The following is a 20,528-nucleotide window of genomic DNA, read 5'->3' on the forward strand; positions in this document are numbered from 1 at the left end:
CTACATTTCCCAGACCTCTGCTAAGTGCAGTCATGGGACTAAGTCTTAATCAATGAGATGAAATGCAAGGAATAGTATTGTACAGGACTTCTGGGAAGTCTCTTTTAACAGAAGGCACAACCTTCCTTTTCCTCCTCCATTTCCACTATCTACCATAGAGTTAGGATGGCTGTGGCTACAGCAGTTGTTTTGGACAATGAGGTGAACTTAGAGATGGATGCCACCACCAGAGGATGGTGGAGCAGGAAGACAGGTACCACAGCAGGAGTACCAAACCAGCCTTCTTCTGCTGGGTAGGCATGAGAGAAACAACTGTTTACCTTGTTCGAGCCAAACAAAATCTTCTTTGCAACAGCAGTCCTATAACCTCCCCTAAGTGATGGAGTTGCTCTACTATGCTCAGTGATTCTTTTAACTTTCCACTAAACCAAAGATTTCTTGAGTTCCTGCTTCCATATGGCTTTGTGCCAGACACAGGATACCAGAGGGGGCAGACATAACTCAGCATTAGTGGTCCTATTCTATAAGAAGCGTTAAAAAACATACATAAATAATTATAATTCATGGTACGATGATAAGCGCTTTAAGAGAGGTTTTGATAACATTCAGTGGAGACTGAGAAAGGCCCTGTGAAGGAAGGAGCATAGAAGCTACAATATTTGGGTCTGAGGGGAGGGAATGCCTGGCAGATGAAACAAGCTGGAACTGCCACAGAGGCCAGAAAGTGTAAAGCCTGTCCAAGAAAGATACACATTCTTCATCCTATATCACTGACACATGCCTTCATATTGCAAAGATCTTAAGTGCTTGAGAAAGATTCCCTTTTATGTGAAGTAAAAAACGAATTTGCAAGATCATAGCACCCTCTAAACCCACTTAGAGTCAGTTCAATTCACAAGACATCTATTCAGCACCAACCGCTTTGCCATCAAGTAAGAGTTACTCATAGTTTTCTCCTAATCCATAAATGTGATCAAAAATTTTCCATATTTTAAAAAACACTTGGAGGTGATACTTTGCCAGTATTCTAAATTAGATGAAATGTTTCCAAGAGATGCATTCTGAGACTTAATGAACTATAAGTACACAATATATTTCTCCCTTCTTTTATAATTGATTGATTGATTTTACTAAATTGAATATGTGTTCAATAAGTTACAGAATCAAGAGAGTAAAGCATATGGGAATAATAGAGTACTAGAGTTAAGCATGCAGGATCCAGAGCCAATCCTCCTAGTCTGCCTCAGTTTGCTCATTTGTAAAATGGGGATAGAACCTTCTTGGACTGATGTGAGGATTAAACACTATGGCTATGATGACTATGTGACAGGCTATATGACAGACTATATGGTAGGTTTCAGTAAATGTCAGCTATTACTAGTAGTATTACTCCTCCCTTTACTCCTTGTCAACCAAGATGGACCCTCAACACAGACACCATTGGCATTTAGGGCTAGACAGTTCCTAGTCACATGGAACTGTCCTATATATAACAGTTGGTTTACCATCCCTGTCCTCTATCCTCTAAATGCTAACAATGACACTGAGGCATTACGACAAAAATAAAAATAAAAATAAATTTTAAAAAGCCTACACATTTCCATTCCTCCACCCCAACTTGGAATCAATACGCTAAATTAGAAAAGACATCACACATCATACCCAGATGGTCAATAAGCTAGAACTGTTTAAGACAAGGGGATTCAAGAAAATACTATCAAGTAGTTATGAATGTATGTAACATGCATGTACATGGAAAAGACATGTCTAATATTCCCATAGATAAAGCATATCAACTTATAAAAACAAATAATAGGAATTATCAAAAAGAGCCACAAATAAAAGCTTTCTTTATATTCCATGATGGCTCTCTACCCTTCTCATCACCTCTTGGCCCATATGTATATGTTTAGTTCTACCCTCATCATCTGTCCTCTAACTTAACTGGTTGATCTGCTTTCCCTCTTGCAGCAAGCATTATCTTTACAAAACAGAAGTCTGATCATTGCACTTGGCACATTACATTTCTTCAAAAGCACCAAACTTCTTGACATACAAAGTCCTCCACAGTCTCATCAGACTCCACTCTTTCAACTCCATCTCTTGCTGACACACCCTCCTGAAGACCCAGCTCAAATAGTAATCTTCGTGGTCCTCCTTGGCTCTCGGCACCCTCAGGCCTACTTGACTTCATTGCTCCTTTCCTGTGCTCCCAAACTTCTACTATAGCACCTCTCACTGCCATTTAGCACAATTGTTTATTTACATGCTTTCTCCCATCTGTGACTCCACTTCTAGGTCCAATAGGATCTCAATAAATCTGTATAGGACTAAATATATTAATGATAATATTCACTGATTATTAATCAAATCTGAATGGACTAACAGCTTTCTCACTCCCTTGAACTTCTCACTGACCTTGTTCTAGTTTCATGCAGTAAAAACTATTATAAAAGAAATAATACATCATTGATTGTGATCCTTACACATTCTGCCCAAAACATCACGAGCCAAGTGTTCACCTTCAGATATACTCTTCCCCCTAGAAATCCTTCTCCTTGACCAGAGGACACACCTGACTCTACTTAGCCTCTTGGTTCCATCATTTTTATTCTCAAAATAATAAGACCTTATCAGTAAATCCTGCATGAGACCAGGTTTGCAGGAAACATACACAGAACATATGAAATGGAAGTATTGGATTCATTCAGAGTTTGAAATTTTCTGCAATATGACATTTTAGCTTTGTGCTTTCAAGACCTGAGAAGTAAAGAACCAAAGGTTCTTGGGGTAGAGAGGCAGGTTATAGGGCCTATCTTCTAATGCTTCCTTGTTTGATAGTTTCACCCCCTTAAAAAATAAAATAAAATAAAAGCTATATTTTTCCCCAGCAAGTTCTATGGATAGACTATTTGACAAGTGACTCCTTTATTTCAAAAGACCACAGCATGATGGCTGTTCTGCTGCATGACCTAACCAAGAGCTGGTCAACTATGAATGATTTCACACGAGGTTCCCTGTGGGGCCAAATGTTTCCTGAATGCTTACCAAGTGCCAAGACCTTACATGTTAAAAATGTCCTTTAAATATTCTCAGGGGCCTGCAGGGGTAGAAATTACTAACACCCATTTTATAGTCCAAGGAAACTGAAGCTCAGAGAGATCAAATGGCCCAGGGGTACACATCTGGAAAGTAACCGACCTAAATCTCCAAATTCCAACATCAGGCAATGTCCCAGCCCCAGAAAGGATGTGGCCACAAGTTAACAGTGTCCAGCGTTTTTCCTTGAGATCCTTGGGCTGATGGGGAAGGGGTACTGGGGGCATGACCAAAAAGCTTCTATAGTAGTAGGAAAAGCCCAAAGTTTTACTAAGCAGACAGAGATTTAAGTTTATGTCACGGGCTTCAGTTCATTCCCACCATTTAGGCCACATTCTGTACCTTCAAGGAAATTCTAAGAATCTTCTCTTTATAAAATGTGGGTGATTTTAGCACAGAATCTTTGCAAATATGTGCTAATTCCTCAGAAGTTATTCAAGATGCCAAATATTCCTTTTTGAAGCAATCCTAAACAAGCTTAAATCATCTGTCCTACAATGCAAATCCCCAGAATATTCAATGCCTCTCAGAAAATGCAATGGCATATTTAAGGGGTTGGGGGATCATTTTTTAATGTTTCAGCTGTTTCGTTGTCCAAGACAACAAAATCATGTACGTGGAGAAGAGAATTTTCAATTGTAAAGATTCTAAAAACATTCAGTTGTATATTTCTATGATATTTTAGAACTGCAATCAACCTTTACAGACTAGTACAATCAATAAGTACCAAGATTTTTATAAATTTCCTTTAAATAGAGCATAGATATCCGTTATCGGTTCCTTCTAGCTAAAAGCCAAATTCTGTTTCATATTATATCTATCATTTAGTTTTAACTTAGAAAAAGGAAAGAAAGGGACACCAGGGTGGCTCAGTGGTTGAACGTCTGCCTTTGGCTCAGGTCATGATCCCGGAGTCCTGGGATCAAGTCCCACATCGAGCTCGCCACAGGGAGCCTCCTTCTCCTTCTGCCTATGTCTCTTCCTCTCTCTCTCTCTCTCTCGCTCTCTCTCACTCTCACTCCCTCTCTCTCTGTCTCTCATGAATAAAAAAATAAAATCTTAAAAAAAGAAATAAAGAAAAAGGAAAGAAAATAAAATATTAAGGAACTTAAAAGTAAGAGCTTATCCTAAAGTGAGTTTGATTATTTGCTATTCGCATTCTCCCTTAATGTTATTATGTACACACTTTTTAAGTTCCATTTCCCTAAATGATTCTTTCAAAATCTGCTAAGATGAGGGAGCAAAGGTGTCTGTCCTTCAGTCTGACTTTTCTTTAAAGCTATATATTAAAAGTTACCCTGGTGTGCTCCTCTCAAACTATACTACCTTGAGAGTTCTCATTTGTAAAAGTAAGGTTGGCAGGGAGGAAACAAGATGAAAAGGAGAAAATCTCTAATTTGTCATCAATAAAATAAATCAGGAAATAGCCTTTAATCTCAAGAGCACAATTTACTGATTTAGTCATTTATTTACAAAATTGATGGAAATTGTTAACAAGGAGTTAATTGATTTAAGTCACCTGATTACCACAGTTAATTAACCACACTGACTTAATCTTCTTTGAAAACATCAACTAATCATTTCCCAGGTGTCAAGGGGTAAATTGTTAAATAAAAAATAAACCTCCGTCCCCCTCATCAAGGGAGATTTTTTGAGCATGTTTTCTTTGCAGATTCCAATCTAGCAACAAGCCAAGTTTGTTTTTTTTCCCTTATATAGCTTATACTGAAAGAGCTGCCATCTTTCCAGTTTTTTCCTCTTTTATAATTAAGAAAAAGCAGCCTTGCGACCTTACCATCCATGTCATTTTGAGTTACTTCAAAAATGAACTAGGATCCCTCTTTGAATAAAAATGAACAAATCAAAGGCAATTGAGACTTTCATATGAGAAAGTGAGTTTTCAAAAAGATAACTTCAAAACTTATTTGGAAGGTGTGACTACAAAGAAACAGTGTGAGGGAATGGAGAGGGGGACATGGTACTACTGAGCTGTTCTGATCTTGATTGTGGTGGTGGTTACACAAATACATACATGTATTAAAATTGATTGAACTGTATGCTACACAAAGTCTGTTTCAGCCTTTTTAAGTAACTTAAATGTTACTTAAAATGTTAACTTTTGAAGTAAAATAAAACAAAGCACTTCATAATGCCAATACTCAAGCCCTCTTCTGTGAAATGTGTGAAACCTTACTCCCTTGTTTACAGATAGAAAAAAGATCAGAAAGAAGAAAAAAAGAAAAATTCACATCAACCACTTGCTCCCCCCCACCTCAATAAAAAGGGAGGAGTCTAAGAAAACCAACACTGTTAGAGAAGATTAGAAAAAATACATCCCACACACATGTCTCGTGGCTATCGAGTTCTCAATTAGTTAGATCCATGGCTTCTCTGGGGGGAAAAAAAAGCCAACTGTCTTTGATCTGCCAATGCACTCATAGTGCAAGAGGGCTCTGGGGGGGACCAAAGTCCCAGGTCACTGTGACAAATCACGCATGGCCTTGCTAAAGAAAAAGAGTGTGAGGGCTTTCATAGAACATTGTTCCCCTTCCCTCACTTTCTCATCCCTTCCATCACTGTAAAGTGTTTGAAAAACAAATATGGATCACAGTAGGATTTTGTTGCACATATTCACAATCAGCAACAACTATTAAAGAGCTCTTTGATTTTCCCTTCCAAGGAAGTGAAAGTGCTCAATACAAGATGCACCCTGCTTAGCTCAAGCCCCATGGGTTTCTCTTGTCTGCACTGCTGGGTTTAATTATTTACAGCGAGAATCATCTAACTTTCACTCTCTTCCAGGGGTTACGTTCAATTTTTAAACCATGCATTTTGTTTTTCACTAGGATCTCAGCTTCCAATGATTACTTTGCAAATTCTTTCAACACCTCACTGCACTAAATATTAGGGAAGAGGTAAATGTTTATGGCAGAAGTGAACTAGAAAAAAATTCAGTTTTGGTACATAAAAATTAACCATTTAGCAATTGACTTGAGAAAATATGTGTATTTTACCTTATTCATTTGCCAAATCCTTTTATTAATTACATACCAAGAACAAAACTAGAATTTCCTATCAGTAGTCATCATTATGGTCTAGAAGAAGTATAACTACCATATACATTAGACCCAAAGCCTCCTCTCCATTTTACCCAGCACTGATGAATCCAATGCTGAGAGAATCTTACAGTTTGGTGGCTTTTAGGGTCAACCCCTCCTTTTTTTTCTAACAATCCTACTTCAACTAGAGCTAACTTGAGAAAGGAGAGCCATCATAGGAGGTAAGAAGTTCTATTTTTGAAGTCCATGACAGATTCACAGCAAAAATTGCCCATAAAATCATCCTAAGAAAAGGCACAAGCAAGAATACATTGTTATTCTAGAAAAGCTGATTTAGGCAACCCAATGAAGAGATGAAGTTGACTCCCTTTCAAGACTATCTCTCATCTTCTGGCAGCTTCTTCCCTTCTTTGGTCCCCCCTCAAAACATACCAGCTTTGAGTCTTGTTCTCACTGAACCTTGCTCTAGCAAACTTTTACTGTGCATTGCTATCTCAATTAAGTCCTTTATCATTACAGGAATAAACATTTCTACATTTTAAACAGAGTTTTGGGGAGAAACAATGTCTTACTCTAAAGGACTGGTCCTAATGGTGACAAAGCAGACACCTTGGCCAGGGTGAGAGATGCTTGGGGGCCAAGAGACTTTCAGCACCTCTAGCCCTTCTGCATCTCTACATGAGCAGCCTCCTCAGATATAAAGAGACTCCATTCTCATTGGTTGTTCATTACTTTCTCCGAGGATTTTGAATAAGAGAACTTAGTAAGAATTTTTCCTTACATACTAAAAAATAACTTTTAAAAATCTGTACTTCACTGCCATCCCTAAAAAGAAGTTAGAATAGAACTCTCTAATTGGGTGTCATCTTTTGAGTTAAAAGGCAAGTAATTATAGAGAAGAGAATATTGCCAGATAGGGAATGGTAGCAGAGCAGGAAACCAGCAGGTAAGAATCACTGGGTACCTAAAGAGTATAGAGGGAAAAGTAGGTTAAAATAGAAAAGTACTCTTCTGAACAGTAAGATCCTTTGGACAGGCCTCTCTCATAGGAATCTCTCCATATTTTTTAAGAGAGAAAGAGTGAGCAGGAGGCAGGCGCAGAGGGAGAGAGAGAGCAAGAATCTTAAGCAGGCTGCATGTCCAGTGCAGAGCCCCACATGGGGCTCAGTCTCATGACCCTGAGATCATGACCTAAGCCAAAATCAAGAACCAGACACTTAAGTGACCGAGACACCCAGGTACCCCTCTCTTTCCTTTAATATAACTAATTACATCACACCTGGAGCATAAGGTCTTGATCAGCATGTATTGAATGAATGACTGCCAGAGTAGCAAAGGTACCAGCATCTGAAATGAAGTCATCTTAACATAATATGAATTATTAAATGTGTACAGAGGCACTATCTGCCACTTGCTCCTACTTATCCACAGTGACAATATGTAAGAATAAGGGTTCAAATCTTAGTTCCACCACTTAGTAATTTGATGGTTTTAGGCAAATCATCACACCTGTCTTTGCCTTGGTCTTTTATCCATAAATTCAGATTGTTAATGAAGAAGTAGATAAATTAATGCCTGTAAAAAATTTAGGACAATGTCAGATAGGTAAGCACTCCAAAATATTTATAATTGTTTTTAGCTCATTCCTGCAACTTCACTACCCATTTGCACATGTAACTGAGCCATTCCTCTGCTTCTAACTTATTTGGTCATGGTTGCATGTGGAGTCATCAAAAGAATGGGATCTGGAATGAGAAAGATTGTGCCCACAGGACAAGTAGCCATGGGCATTTTTCAGCAGTCTGAGCCTTCTTTGGTTGAGCCCATTTTTCCTTCATTCATCAGGAACAAGACCCATGAATGTCCTGGCTTGACGTGTGATGTTCTTTCCACCATAGTCCATGCCGCCTCCCTGAGTTGGGAAACCACTCCCCTCTTCAAAGAGGCCCTTTTGTCTGTTTTCACTGTGCTGTGGTCTCAGACAGCTTTCTTTTGTGTTGTTTAAACACAGAATGACAGTCCACTCACATAGTGTCTAAAAACTTTGCCTTATCTTTGTATAAAAGCTACTGTACCAAATCTGTCCTAATAAAATAGCAGAATGACCCATTCTGTAGGTACAGAGGATTCTCACAGGGTTACCAAGTGTCTAAGTTAAAGTCAGAAAAGTTAGAGAGACTGATGCAGAATCAGCTACTCTCAAACGCATTGGGAATCATCAGTAGTTGGGGTCAGCGAGGCGGAGGAAAGGAGAGAGTCAAATGGAAAGAAACAGCGTTGCTAAGCCACTTGTTTTGATAGAGATAGCAATTTTTTTTCTCCATTGGGTCTTTGATGGGGCCCCCAGGGGCCTGGGGTAATTAAGGGCTGGCAATACCAAGGACATGGCAAGGAGCTGAGGATGCCCCTTCTTAGCTTTAGAGTTAATTCATGATGGCATTTATTCATTTGTTCAACTTATACTTATTTTTTTACTCCTATTCTGGATACTAGGAATAAAGCAATGAACAAGAGATAAAAATCCCTGCCCTCATGAAATTGAGATATTAGAGAAGGGAGGACAGTATTAAATAAATAAATAAATAAATAAATAAATAAATAAATAAATAAATAAATAACATACGTTTTGTCAGATGGTGAGAAGTGCAATGAAGAGAGTTAATCAGGAAAGAATCGGAGAAGGTGACCTATAAGCAAAGACCTTTAGGAGGCAAGGAGCAAGTTATGCACAATTGGAGGCAAGAGCGTTCAGGAAGAGAGAAAGCTAGTAGAGAAGCTGTAAAGTACTCACTATGTGGGGGGTGGGGGGTAGGAGGGAAGCAAGAATTGTCACCATGCCTAGAGCACTGTGAGTGGGAGAGAGGAGAAAGAGGTGAGGTCAATGAAGTGATGTGAAGGCCAGATGGTTAGGGAACTGTAGGCCACTGTAAGGATTTGGACTCTCTTTACGAGATGGAAAAAGATGGTAGACCTAGAACTGGATCATCACATGTCCCCTCCAAGGACTTTTTACATTCACTCAGCTCCTTTGGGGTCCACCTCAGTTATAAAAGGGCACCTTGCCCAAGGTCATGTCCTTTGTGGGGCAGGCCACATTCAGTACGTGCAGAAGGCCATTTCAGCCTGACACAGAACACCCACAGCCAACTCTTGCTCCAGAGAGTCCCCACTAAGTTGACTGAGGCCTTCTCACAGTTGTGTGTTTTTTTAAGATTTTATTTATTTATCTGAGAAAGAGAGAGAGGGCACAAACAGGGTGATAGGCAGAGAGAGAAGCAGACTCCCTGTGGAGCAGGGAGCCCTGAGCTCTGGGATCATGACCTGAGCTGAAGGCAGACACTTAACTGATTGAGCCACCCAGGTGCCCCCTTCTCACAGTTTAACTTCTTCCTCTGCTATTCCTGCTCCTTCCTTTCTCTTCAAAGACAGTGATCTTAATAGACACCTTTCACTCCAAACTCCATCTCAGTGTCCGCTTCTGGACAACCCAACTTGTGTGTGACCGAAGCCACTGGAGCTTTTGAGCAGAGGAGTAACACATTCTGACTGATGTTCTAAACAGGTGCTGAGAGTAGACAGAAGAGGGACAGAAGGGAAGTGAGGTGATCAGTAAGGAAGCTATTGCAATAATCTTAAGAGCTGACTGTGACTTGGACCAGGGTGGTAGCAATAAACATGGTGAAAAGTGGATTTCAGATACAATTTGAAGGTTAAAACAGTGGGATTTTCTGAAGGATAGGATGTGAAGTATAAAAGAAAAAGAGGAGTCAAATCAGAGCCCAAGGTTTGGAATCTGAGCAAGGATGGACCAGCCATTTACAAAGATGGAAAAGTCTAGCAGAAAGCAGGTTTGGGCATTATTGAAGATCAGAGTTCAGTTTTGAACATAAGTCTAAGAGGACTATTAGACAGCCAGACAGGTATGTCAAATAAGCAGTTAGATATACGAGTCTGGAGTTTAGGGTATTGGTCTGGATTAGATTCATAAATTTGGAAGTTGTCAACATAGAGAGCCATGAGACAGGATGAGTTTCCAAAGAAGTAGTATATAGATAGAGATGAAAAGTAGTCTCCAAAGATGGACAGGAACGAGAGGGAGATATCAAAAAGACAGCAAGCAGAGGCCAGCGAGGAAAGATGAAAATCAAGAAAATGAGATTTCTTAAAAGCCAAATTATGTGTTTCATGGAGGAAGGCAGGATACACTGTGTCCGATGCTGTTGCCCAGTTAAATAAAACAACTGAGAATGGATTATTGGATTTAACAGCATGGTGTTACTAGTGACCATGGCAAAAGATGTATCTCTTAAAGGTGGGAGCAAAAATTTGAATGGCACGGATTTGAGAAAAATTGGGGGAAGGAAATTGTAGTGAATGTAGACAAGTCTGGGAAGGAATTTTGCCATAAAGAGGGACAGAGAAATAGGGTGACAGAAAGGAATGTGGGGCAAAGAGAGCAGTTAGTGAGAGATGAGAGAGAAATCAATCTAGAACATGAATGAACTGCTTGAACTTAAGAGCCTGGAAACTTCATTTAAAGTAACAGGAGGGGAGATAAATAGACAGAATAAATGTGGGTGATGATGGCTGAGTTATGGGGGTTTGTGGAGCTCTCTTCTGATTGCTTCTATTTTCACATTTATAAGAAGCAATGTCAGGGCGCCTGGGTGGCTCAGTCGGTTAAGCATCTGCCTTCAGCTCAGGTCATGATCTCAGGGGCCTGAGATGAAGCCAAGCTTCCAGCTCCCTGCTCAGTGGGAAGTTGTGTCTCCCTCCCACTCTACTGTGCTCACTCTCTGTCTCTTAAACAAATAAATAAAAACTTAAAAGAAGAAGGAGGAGGAGGAGGAGGAGGAGGGGAAGCAATGTCATCTGAGATAAGGGGGTTTTGGCAGTTTGAAAAAAGAGGAGATGTAAGGAAATAGGAAAGCAAATGGCCTAGCCAGGAAGCAGGTCTGAGGTTGAGATTAGTTTCATAATTTTTTTTAAGATTTTTATTTATTCATGAGAGACACGCAGAGAGAGGCAGAGACATAGACAGAGGGAGAAGCAGGCTCCCCATGGGGAGCCTGATTGGGGACTGGATCCCAGGACCCCAGGATCACGCCCTAAGACAAAGGCAGACGTTCAATCACTGAGCCACCCAGGTGTCCCTAGTTTCATAAATGTACAATTAGACCAGGCAACATAGTTTTGTGTGTGTTTTTCTCCTGCCACATTTAATATAATTAAGACACAAACAGTGGCCCTAGGGAGATGCTGTCATGTTGGCCAGGAAAGGAGATGGCCAGGAATGGAGGTAGTACTAGATGTGAAAGAGTAGTTTTCCTTTCCTGTAGCTACTTTGTAATATCCTCACACAAAACAAAGTATGGATTTAACCAAGTATACTTAACTGCCACTGGAAGGGATTTACAGTGGCATGTCAGTATACCTTTAGTTACAAGACTCAAAAATGAGACGGCTATCTAGATCAGTTGTTCCAAAATTGTCTGGCCGTCAGAATCAACTGGAAACTCTGTAAAACCAGATGCCCGTACTCCTGATTTAGTAAGTATGGGTTTTAACCTAAGAATCCACCTGCTTTTAAAGCTCCCTAGGTGATTTTGATGATATACCAAATTGGGAGAGCTGGCTGACTTCTATTTAGGGTCCCTAGAAATTATAGCATTCTGTAAGCCGTGGTGAAATAATGCTTGAGAACATAACCAAAATCTCACAGTTGAATTGCTCCTAGATATGATCAAGAAAACATGTAGCCCCATTTGCTCTGGCAGCTATAATGTAACAATAGGGGAAGCTGGACTGAAAACAAAGCTGAAACCTAGAAGAGAGTAGAGTCAAGAAAAACACAAAGAAAGAGAACTGGAGCCCTGACTGCACCTCACCTGAACCCCACTCTGCCTCAGAATTTTCTACTTACATGAGCCAATAAATACCCCTTATTGTTTAAGTCGGTTTGAGGTGGGTGTTTGGTTTCTGGTTTCTTGCAACAAAAAGTATCCTCCACACCCTTCTCCACATCAAAATTAAACCAGTGTGGAAGCACATGCTGACATTTTCTCCTCTCCGTTAGTGAGATTAAAATGTGTCTAAGACTGACACACTGATTCCAGATTTTAAAAACTTCATTCTTAAATTCAACTTTGAGAATTTTCTTATGAAATAAGTGATTCTGATTTTTCAGCCTTTACTCAGAAAAGCTTCTCCTTGTTAATGAGATAAAAACCAAAAATTGGGACCAAGGTGACAAGCAAACCTGACATGATAAGACAGGATGTTTCAATATGGAAATTCAAGAAAGTCTAACATAACAGAATTGTAGCTACTGTCTTCTTCCCCTTTTCCACATTTCCTTAACACCTGCTGGACCATCAAAAGTAGGTATGTTGTTACTTAATGCCAATCAGTACATCAGTGAGTAAAGGCTTATTGTCAAAGTTACTAAGAAAGAATCTTCGGTGTTATTGACTGATAGGACATAAACTTAAAGGAGACCTCTGGGATTGCTTACAAACTTGCATCTCAAGATCTGGACAATAAACAAGCCATTGTATCCATGGTAACAGTGGCTTAACTTTTCAATGCACAGAATGGTAATTACATTTCCTCCTTTCATTCATTTCTCCCTTTTCCCAATAACCTTGGGGGTCAGGCATGACCTGAGGGCTAATGACTAAAAGCATAGAGCTTTCAACATGAAACTTCACATCGTCTAACCTGACACCTTCTAACCTGACACCTTCTCGGAAAGACTTACTTCCTTGCATTGTGTTTTGGCCCTGTCCTAAGTCAGAAGTACCCATCTTACTTTTGGAATTACAACGTTTCTAGTTTTTCGACACATGCTATCAGAAATCAGACTTAAGGACCAGCAAAATAACCATCGGCATAGAGTGCATATAGTTGGCATTTCTGAATTATTCCAGGCAGGTGTGAAAGACACCTGGTCTACCATTTACAGGAGCAGTCCTTAGGTTAGATGCTAAGGACTCTTGGATTTGCACCAAGATGCACTCTGCCTCCACCGAAGCATTTTAATATGTCTCCAGAGCCTCCTCTCTTTTTTCTTTCCACCCCATTCTCAGATCCAAGGCCTCCTGCCTGGAAAAGGGACAAAGTCGTAAGAATATAAACAAGAGAGCAGAGTTAGTTGGGAAAGGAAATAGAGCCTAGGATTCAAGGAAAAATGAAATCATACAATGGACTCAAGAGCTCCTGTATTCTGCTCTTTCAGCTCATTTTCCAGAACTTTCCTGTTCATCACAAAGGTCTGCTCCAAATAAGAATTTTTTTTTTAAGTTTTTATGTATTTATTCATGAGAGACACAGAGAGAGAGAGAGAGAGGCAGAGACACAGGCAGAGGGAGAAGCAGGCTCCATGCAGGGAGCCTGACGTGGGACTCAATCCCGGGTCTCCAGGATCAGGCCCCAGGCAGAAGGCGGCGGTAAACCGCTGGGCCATCAGGGCTGCCCTAAATAAGAATTTTTTAGGCCACAAGTAAACCTTCTAGAAGTCCTTCTTTCTCCTGTTCTCCTAAACTTAAAGTTGCAACGTGATCACATGAACACAGAGCTTCACGTCTTTTCCCTTAATATTTCCAATACTTTTGCCCCTTCAATTCATTGAGCTATCCCAGGACTGCCTGCTCTTGAGAAATTTCTAATCCTTGTCAGTCTTTCTGCATGTATAAAATAAGATAACATCAGTTGGTTTTACCTGATAAGGTGTCCTAGATACGTGTTGTTTTTGCAGCCCAGCTTCTGACCATCTGGTAGCCCTACCCCAAATTCCCTCTGCAGTCCAACCTTAGTCCATGACTTCAGGGACCAAGCATATGATCCAAGCCTAAGCCATGGGCACACTTCATACTATGGATACAATGATTCGTTCTCCATTTGAGTTTGACCTAGGCAGAGCCCAAGATGCAACTGAGACTTTTCCTGGGAACAATTAAGACAAAAACTCTTGCTCTTTCCCAATGGACATGACATGAAAGGATATGGGCCCAGGAGCCACTGACAGCCATCTTAGAACATTAAAGATAACACTTGAGAACACAGTCATCTCAGAGTCAGGAGATAGAGAAACCATATCATCCTGACATAGGCTGAGCCCCCATTTTATATTAGATTGAGCCAAAAGAAACTGCCAATATTTGGCTGTCTAGAAAAACAGCAATCCCACTTGGTTCAACCTAATAGCTGTATATTTTCAATTGTGTCTTTCAATAAATGTCCTTCATGGTTCCAGACAGTTTAGATTTTGGTCATTTACAAACATAAGAGTCTAGACTAATATATAAAGTTGTAGCCACTAAAATGATATACCAGCATGCATGGATGCAAAAGACCACTTGTGTAAAAAAAAAAAAAAAAAAAAAAAGGAAAAGAAAAGAATGGGACACCTGGGTGGCTCAGTGGTTGAGCATCTGCCTTCAGCTCAGGGTGTGATCCTGGGATTGAGTCCCTCATCGGACTCCCCAGGGGGAGCCTGCTTCTCCCTCTGCCTATGTCTCTGTCTCTCTCTGTGTCTCTCATGAATAAATAAATAAAATCTTGAAGAAAAGGAAATCAAGATAATATAATATCTTCTTCTTGAGTTCAAAAAAAAATTAAGTTCTTGGGGGCACCTGGGTGGCTCAGTGGTTGAGCGTCCACCTTCAGCTCAGGTCGTGATGCCAGGGTTCTGGAATCGAGTCCTGCATCAGGCTCCCCGCAAGGAGTCTCCTTCTGCCTATGTCTCTGCCTCTGTGTGTCTCTCATGAATAAATAAATAAAATCTTTTAAAAAATTAAGTTCTTAAAGAGATTAATAAAGATGGATTGAATTATATGTGAGACCTCACAACCTAGAAAACATTTCACACTCTTCTCATTTAATTGGCATAACTACCCTGTCAAGATTTAAACCCAGATCCTGTAACTCTAAAATTTCACTCTTCCCACTTCATTTCACAATGCTGAGATTATTTAAAAAAAAAAAATCACTTAGGAAACATTTGCATGGACCCCAAGAGAACACATGAAGCATCAAAGAAATGTCTCTGATAATTCAATACAACAACCAATCTGATCATGTTAAAGAAACAGCCCAAAACTCAGACTTATGTCAAATCTTTCTAACATTGCTGAGATTTTAGCCAGGGTTCCTAGAAACTAGGCTCTCAATATCAGTATTTTTAAATGACGATTAAAAATTTTTTTAACTAAACACTTTTTATTTAGTAGAATAAAACCTGTCAGTGTTCTTGGAGTGCCTGCTTAGACAGCATGGACAATGATTAACGATGACCTAGCAATTACTTTGAATTAAGACTAGAAACCTATTCACGTAGCAGTCTGTACTATGAAACCCGGAGACCTTAGGAATGTGCTTTGATGGCCCAAGATTTTGAAAAACAGATCCAGAAGTATGATCTTTGAAAATTGGAGCACTGATATGGCATAAATTCTGGACCAAACTGAAAGCACATGGTACATGGCTGTATTAACCTATCCTCTTAAACTTGAGATTCTTCTTAAACCTGAGACATGTGACCTATCCAATTTTTTAAGAGGATTGGCCAAGGTGATCTTTTCATCATAGTTGGCCTCATATGACAGGTCAGGATCAACAGAAAAACTATCTAGAGGCCTCCTCAACCAACCAGGCTGAGGACATTCTAAGTAAGTGTATCTTAAAATGATCAATTAGAAAGACACAAAGAGGAGATGGGGTTTAGATCTTAGCTCTAACCTCTGGCCACATGACCTTAGGAAAAGGGCTTCACCTCCCCCCTTTCACTCCTTTCAATCCCCTCTCCTCTCCTCCAGGGTTTAGTTGCTTATCTATAAAATAATGCAAGTAGACCAGCTGATAGCTAAGATTGCCTCCATCTGTAAGAGCCTAAGTTTCCATTAAAACAGAATAGGCACAAGATTGAAAGGAGTTTGAGCAAAAGCCCTACAAAAAACTGGCTAGGAAGAACTTCAAGCAGAGAAAAAGAAGCCAACTGCTGTGAAATAAGACCAGCAGGGGCAGTATCAGAGTGTAATAGGACCAAAATGTTGCATGCTTGTTACTGGCCCCATCATCCTTTTTTTTTTTTTTAAGATTTTATTTATTTATTCATGAGAAACAGAGAGAGAGAGAGAGAGAGAGAGAGAGGCAGAGACACAGGCAGAGGGAGAAGCAGGCTCCATGCAGGGAGCCCGACATGGGACTCAATCCTGGGTTTCCAGGATCACGCCCTGGGCTGAAGGCGGCGCTAAACCACTGAGCCACCCAGGCTGCCCCCCATCATCCTTTTAAATATATAAACTTTACCTGAAGATGTAATTGTCATAAAGCTGACACTACGAAAGGCATAACCAAGCTTCTATTGGAGGACAGACTAGAACTTTGTTTAAATCGATACCATTCTCTCAAAAAAACTTCCAGTCATATTCTGGGATCTGGGAATTCCTCAAAGAAATGTTAGTGAAAAATGCCCAAGACTTCTTTATGTGCACTTAGAAATTAGAAATATGAATAGTAAGCAAAAAAAAAAAAAAAAAACAGTGTTACCTTCAGTGTCGGTCAATGTAATAGTTGCTGCCATTTATGATCACTGTCTAGAGGCCTTACATGTTAAGCACTTTTATCTCTATGTTTTAATAAAATGCCATGGAACAAATTCTCCGGTTATCACATCAATTTTGCAGATAACCAATCTGAGCCATGAAAGTTTAGTGACTTCCCCAGGGTGACACAGCTGGAAAGTGGTAAAGTCATTGCTGGAACCCTGACCGCTTGACTCCAGAGTTCAGGCTCTCCCAATTTTTCTTAAAAGCATTATACAAAATATGAAGAAAATACAAATAATTTTAGCTATGGATATGCTATAATTTTTTTAAGACTAACCATAAAATACCCAGAGCTCTGTTCCAATTTCTAATGATGCAAACTCTGCAGGAAGATCTTACCTAAAACGTATGCTAAAATAAGGACAGTGTCCTCACACTTTACAACAGGATAAGTCAATACAACAAGAATCTAGAAATCTCCTTAACCTTCCAGGCTGAGGCTATCCAGGGGACAAGTAGGAAGACTGAGAGTGAGGATACTTGGGGTCAGGTGATAGATACTTGGGGTCAGGTGACAGAAACCTGAAAAGAATTTCTGAAAAAAAAAAAAAAAATATCCAGAGTTATGGCCCAGCAGGTAGATTTTTACCTTTTGTGGCAAAGATTGTAAAATGCCACTCAGCTTCTTTAGTAACCTCATGCATGGGTAGTAACCCAGGGAGCGTGACATTTTTAGTACAAAAGAAAAAAGACGGGCAGATAGAGGAGCGAGTCACCTACCAGGGCGGTTAAATTATAGCCTCTGGACTCAGAATCCCTTGGATTAGCCTCCCAGCTTTGCCATTTTCTAGCAGTATGACCCAGGGCACATTACTTCCCATCAGTAAAATGCGGAGAGTAAGAACACTTACCATCAAAGTGGTATTATAAAGACTAGTAAGTATAAAGCACTTAAAACAGCACCTGCCGCAAACAGAAGTGTCTGATAAGCACCTCTTACCGCACATATTATTATCACATATTATTATAGAAGACGGAAGAGTGAGTGCAGTTTATTTGGTGACTAAACCACCAATCCAGGGGAGAAAATGTCAGTTTTCATTCTATGGGGACAATCCAGATGTATCCCAGATGAATGCGGACAAGATTTCCCCTTGCCAGGCACTGACAGGAACATATAGTAAATCCTATGGCTATATTTAGGACGTAGGATGTAGATCACCCGAAGCGCGGCGGCAAAGCCTCCGCAGTAATAATAAATCCTCTCTCTGTGTTACCAACACTGAGAAAAAAAAGGTGTTCAAAGCAAGAATTATTAACGGTCTCCCCCTGCCTCCCCTCCCTTTCCAAAGATCTTTTTTTTTTTTTTTTTTACAAGACCAGTGGGGTTTGTTGGCGTTTCCAAACTTCTTCCCAGGAAGTCTGAAATGGGTACTGCTAGGAGTTGCTGTATAATTACTTAGTTGATTCCCTCTAAGGAGCTTACGCTAAGAATTGAGGAAAGAAAGCAGATTAACCATCTGAATACAAGCCACGGCCCATCCACAGGCTTTCCCCTCTCTCCGCCGTAGATGGGGGGGTGGGGGGGGCGGGTTCTACAGTCCCCACCCATCAACCCCAATATGTGATCCAGGGAAATCAATTTATTGCTTGGGCTAATCCTACCACAATAGGGGTTTCATTTTCATTGTAGGGCAATTAAGTTGTCGGACGGGAAGGAAGGAGCAGGAGGGGGGACGGGGTGGGGGGAGAGCGCTCCCATCCGCACAGACAGATTAGCCCCCGCGCAGGCAGCGGCGTCCGCTCTGTCTGTCTGGTGGTCGGTCACACGCAGCTCGGGGCCGCTACCTAGCAACGCGAAGCCCGCAGCCAGCTCGCCGCCCCCGCCGCCTCCGCGCGCTTCCCATTCATCCCGGGCCGCCGCCGCCCCCGCCCCCGCCCCCCAGGAGCGCGCGCCCTGCCGCTCCCGTCCCCTCTCCCGGCTCGCTCCTACTCCTCTTCTCTCTCCCCCTTTACTCCCTTTTACCCCCTCCACGTCTTCCTCCCTTTCTTTGCTCGGCCCGTTCCTGTAGACTCGTAAACCTCTGACAACTTGAGAGGCTTTCTCAAGGGCTTCCTACCAGAAACTTCCTCCATTCGAGCCCTGAAAACTCCGGGCGCGCAGACGCGGCCTCATTCAGCAACACAAAAGCCCCCCCACCCCCGGCCCCCCCACCCCCGGCTGAAAAGGGAAACCCCTCCAGAAAACGCCCCAGCGGCGGTGCGGCTCTCGGCGCCAATCCCGCCTCCCGGCCTCATCTGGGCTCGTAAAGCATCTGTAAGGAGACGCGCTCCCCGGAGGGTGGCCGCGGGACCTCGCCTCGCCTCGCCTCGCCTCGCCGGGGAGGGGGGCTGCTCCCGCGGGGGAGCGCGGCAGGTGGCGGGGGGCGCGCCGGGCAGCGCCGCGGGGGTCGGGACCCCCCGCCCCGCGCCCCCCGCCGGGAGCCTCCGCGCTCGCCCAGCCCACTGCGCGCCGGCCGGGGGGACCCCAGCCCCCGGGCTCCAGCTGCACAGGGGCTCCCGACACGGTCGGGGGCAAAGTCCCGCCGGAACAAAGACGGGGTCCCCGCGGGGTGCGCTGTCACCGAAACCGGCCGGGCTACTTTCTCAGGTTTGCGGCCGCTCGGATGCCGGGCGGGCGGGCGGGCGGAGGAGGGCTGCTCCCGCTGGCCCCGGGCGGAGCAACCTGAGCGCCCCGGCGGGAGCCGCCCGGGGGCCGCCGCCCTGCCCCGGCCCCGGCCCCCGCCCCCGCCCCCGCCCGGCCGCGGTCCCCGCAAGTGCGCTCGCGGACCCGGGCCGCCGCCGCCGCCGCCGGGGTGGTGCCGGGCTGTGCGCGGAACTCGGGCGGGCAGGCGCTTACCTTGGCCACCGGCCGGCGCCAGGCAGGCGGCTAGGGCCAGCAGCAGCGTGCACGCCACGGCCCGCGCCCCGCGCTCCATCCCCGCGCCGTCCGGGCCCGGCCTCGCCGTTCCTTCCCCGGGAGGTGGGCGCGCGGAGCCCGCCGCAGCCGCAGCCGCAGCCGCCGCGCCTCTGCCCGCGAGCGCTCCCGGAGGCCTGCGCCTCGGCCGGCTCCTAGCGGCGGAAAGCCGGGCCCGGCGCCCGGGGCATCCCGTTTTCTACCCGCGCCAGTCCCCACCCTCCGGACCGCGCAGAAAGCCCCGGAGACCCGGCCGCCCCGGAACTAGCATGCGGGAATCCGGCGGGGCAGGCCCCCTGCCGCCCGGCCCGCCCCCTGCGCTTCGCGGCGCCGGCAGCGCGAGGGACTCGAACACACGTGCGCTCACACTCGCACACGTCCTCACACAGCGTCACACACACAGTCGCGCACTCCCCTCACGGTCACGCCACCTGCCAGTCCCTCTCGCACGCCCGCTGGCGTGCCGGCACGCACATTCCGAGGCCGCACACACACGCGCGCGCGTGCGCGCATCCCACACTCACACAAACACCGACACGTGCACGCACACTTCAGTTGCGCTCGCAGCGTCTGCACACCCCTCGCAGTCTCACGCTCACGGGCGAGCGCTCGCCCGACACTTGCACGGCCAAGCGGCGCCCCAGCCTCCCCGCGAAGGGGTCCGCGAGGCAGCCCGTAAAAGGAAGAAAAATAAGAGGAGGAAGGGGGGGGGCGGAATTAGAGGGACTAAGAGCCTGCGGGGCGGGGGGGGACTTGTGACCATTCTCTAGCCTGAAATCCCTAGGCTTCGTGGACACCCCGGTCCCCCCCCCATAGAGTGGAGACCCCGAGATGGGGTGTTCACTGTTTTTTACAGAGAGGCGTAAA

The 20,528-nt window shown here is 43.6% G+C and overlaps 1 protein-coding gene across 1 annotated transcript in view; it reads right to left on the bottom strand.

Moving 5' to 3' along the window:
- LRP2 (LDL receptor related protein 2) overlaps nucleotides 1-19,725 on the bottom strand; it is a 196,484-nt gene extending 176,759 nt beyond the window's left edge. The window contains exon 1 of the mRNA XM_035698279.2: nucleotides 19,605-19,725. Within this exon, the coding sequence (XP_035554172.2) occupies nucleotides 19,605-19,683 (79 nt within the window). The 5' untranslated portion in view covers nucleotides 19,684-19,725. The remainder of the gene's footprint in view (nucleotides 1-19,604) is intronic.
- Nucleotides 19,726-20,528: the final 803 nt, after the last annotated feature.

The sequence above is a fragment of the Canis lupus genome, chromosome 36 (genome assembly GCF_003254725.2).
Source record: "Canis lupus dingo isolate Sandy chromosome 36, ASM325472v2, whole genome shotgun sequence".
NCBI lineage: Eukaryota > Metazoa > Chordata > Mammalia > Carnivora > Canidae > Canis > Canis lupus.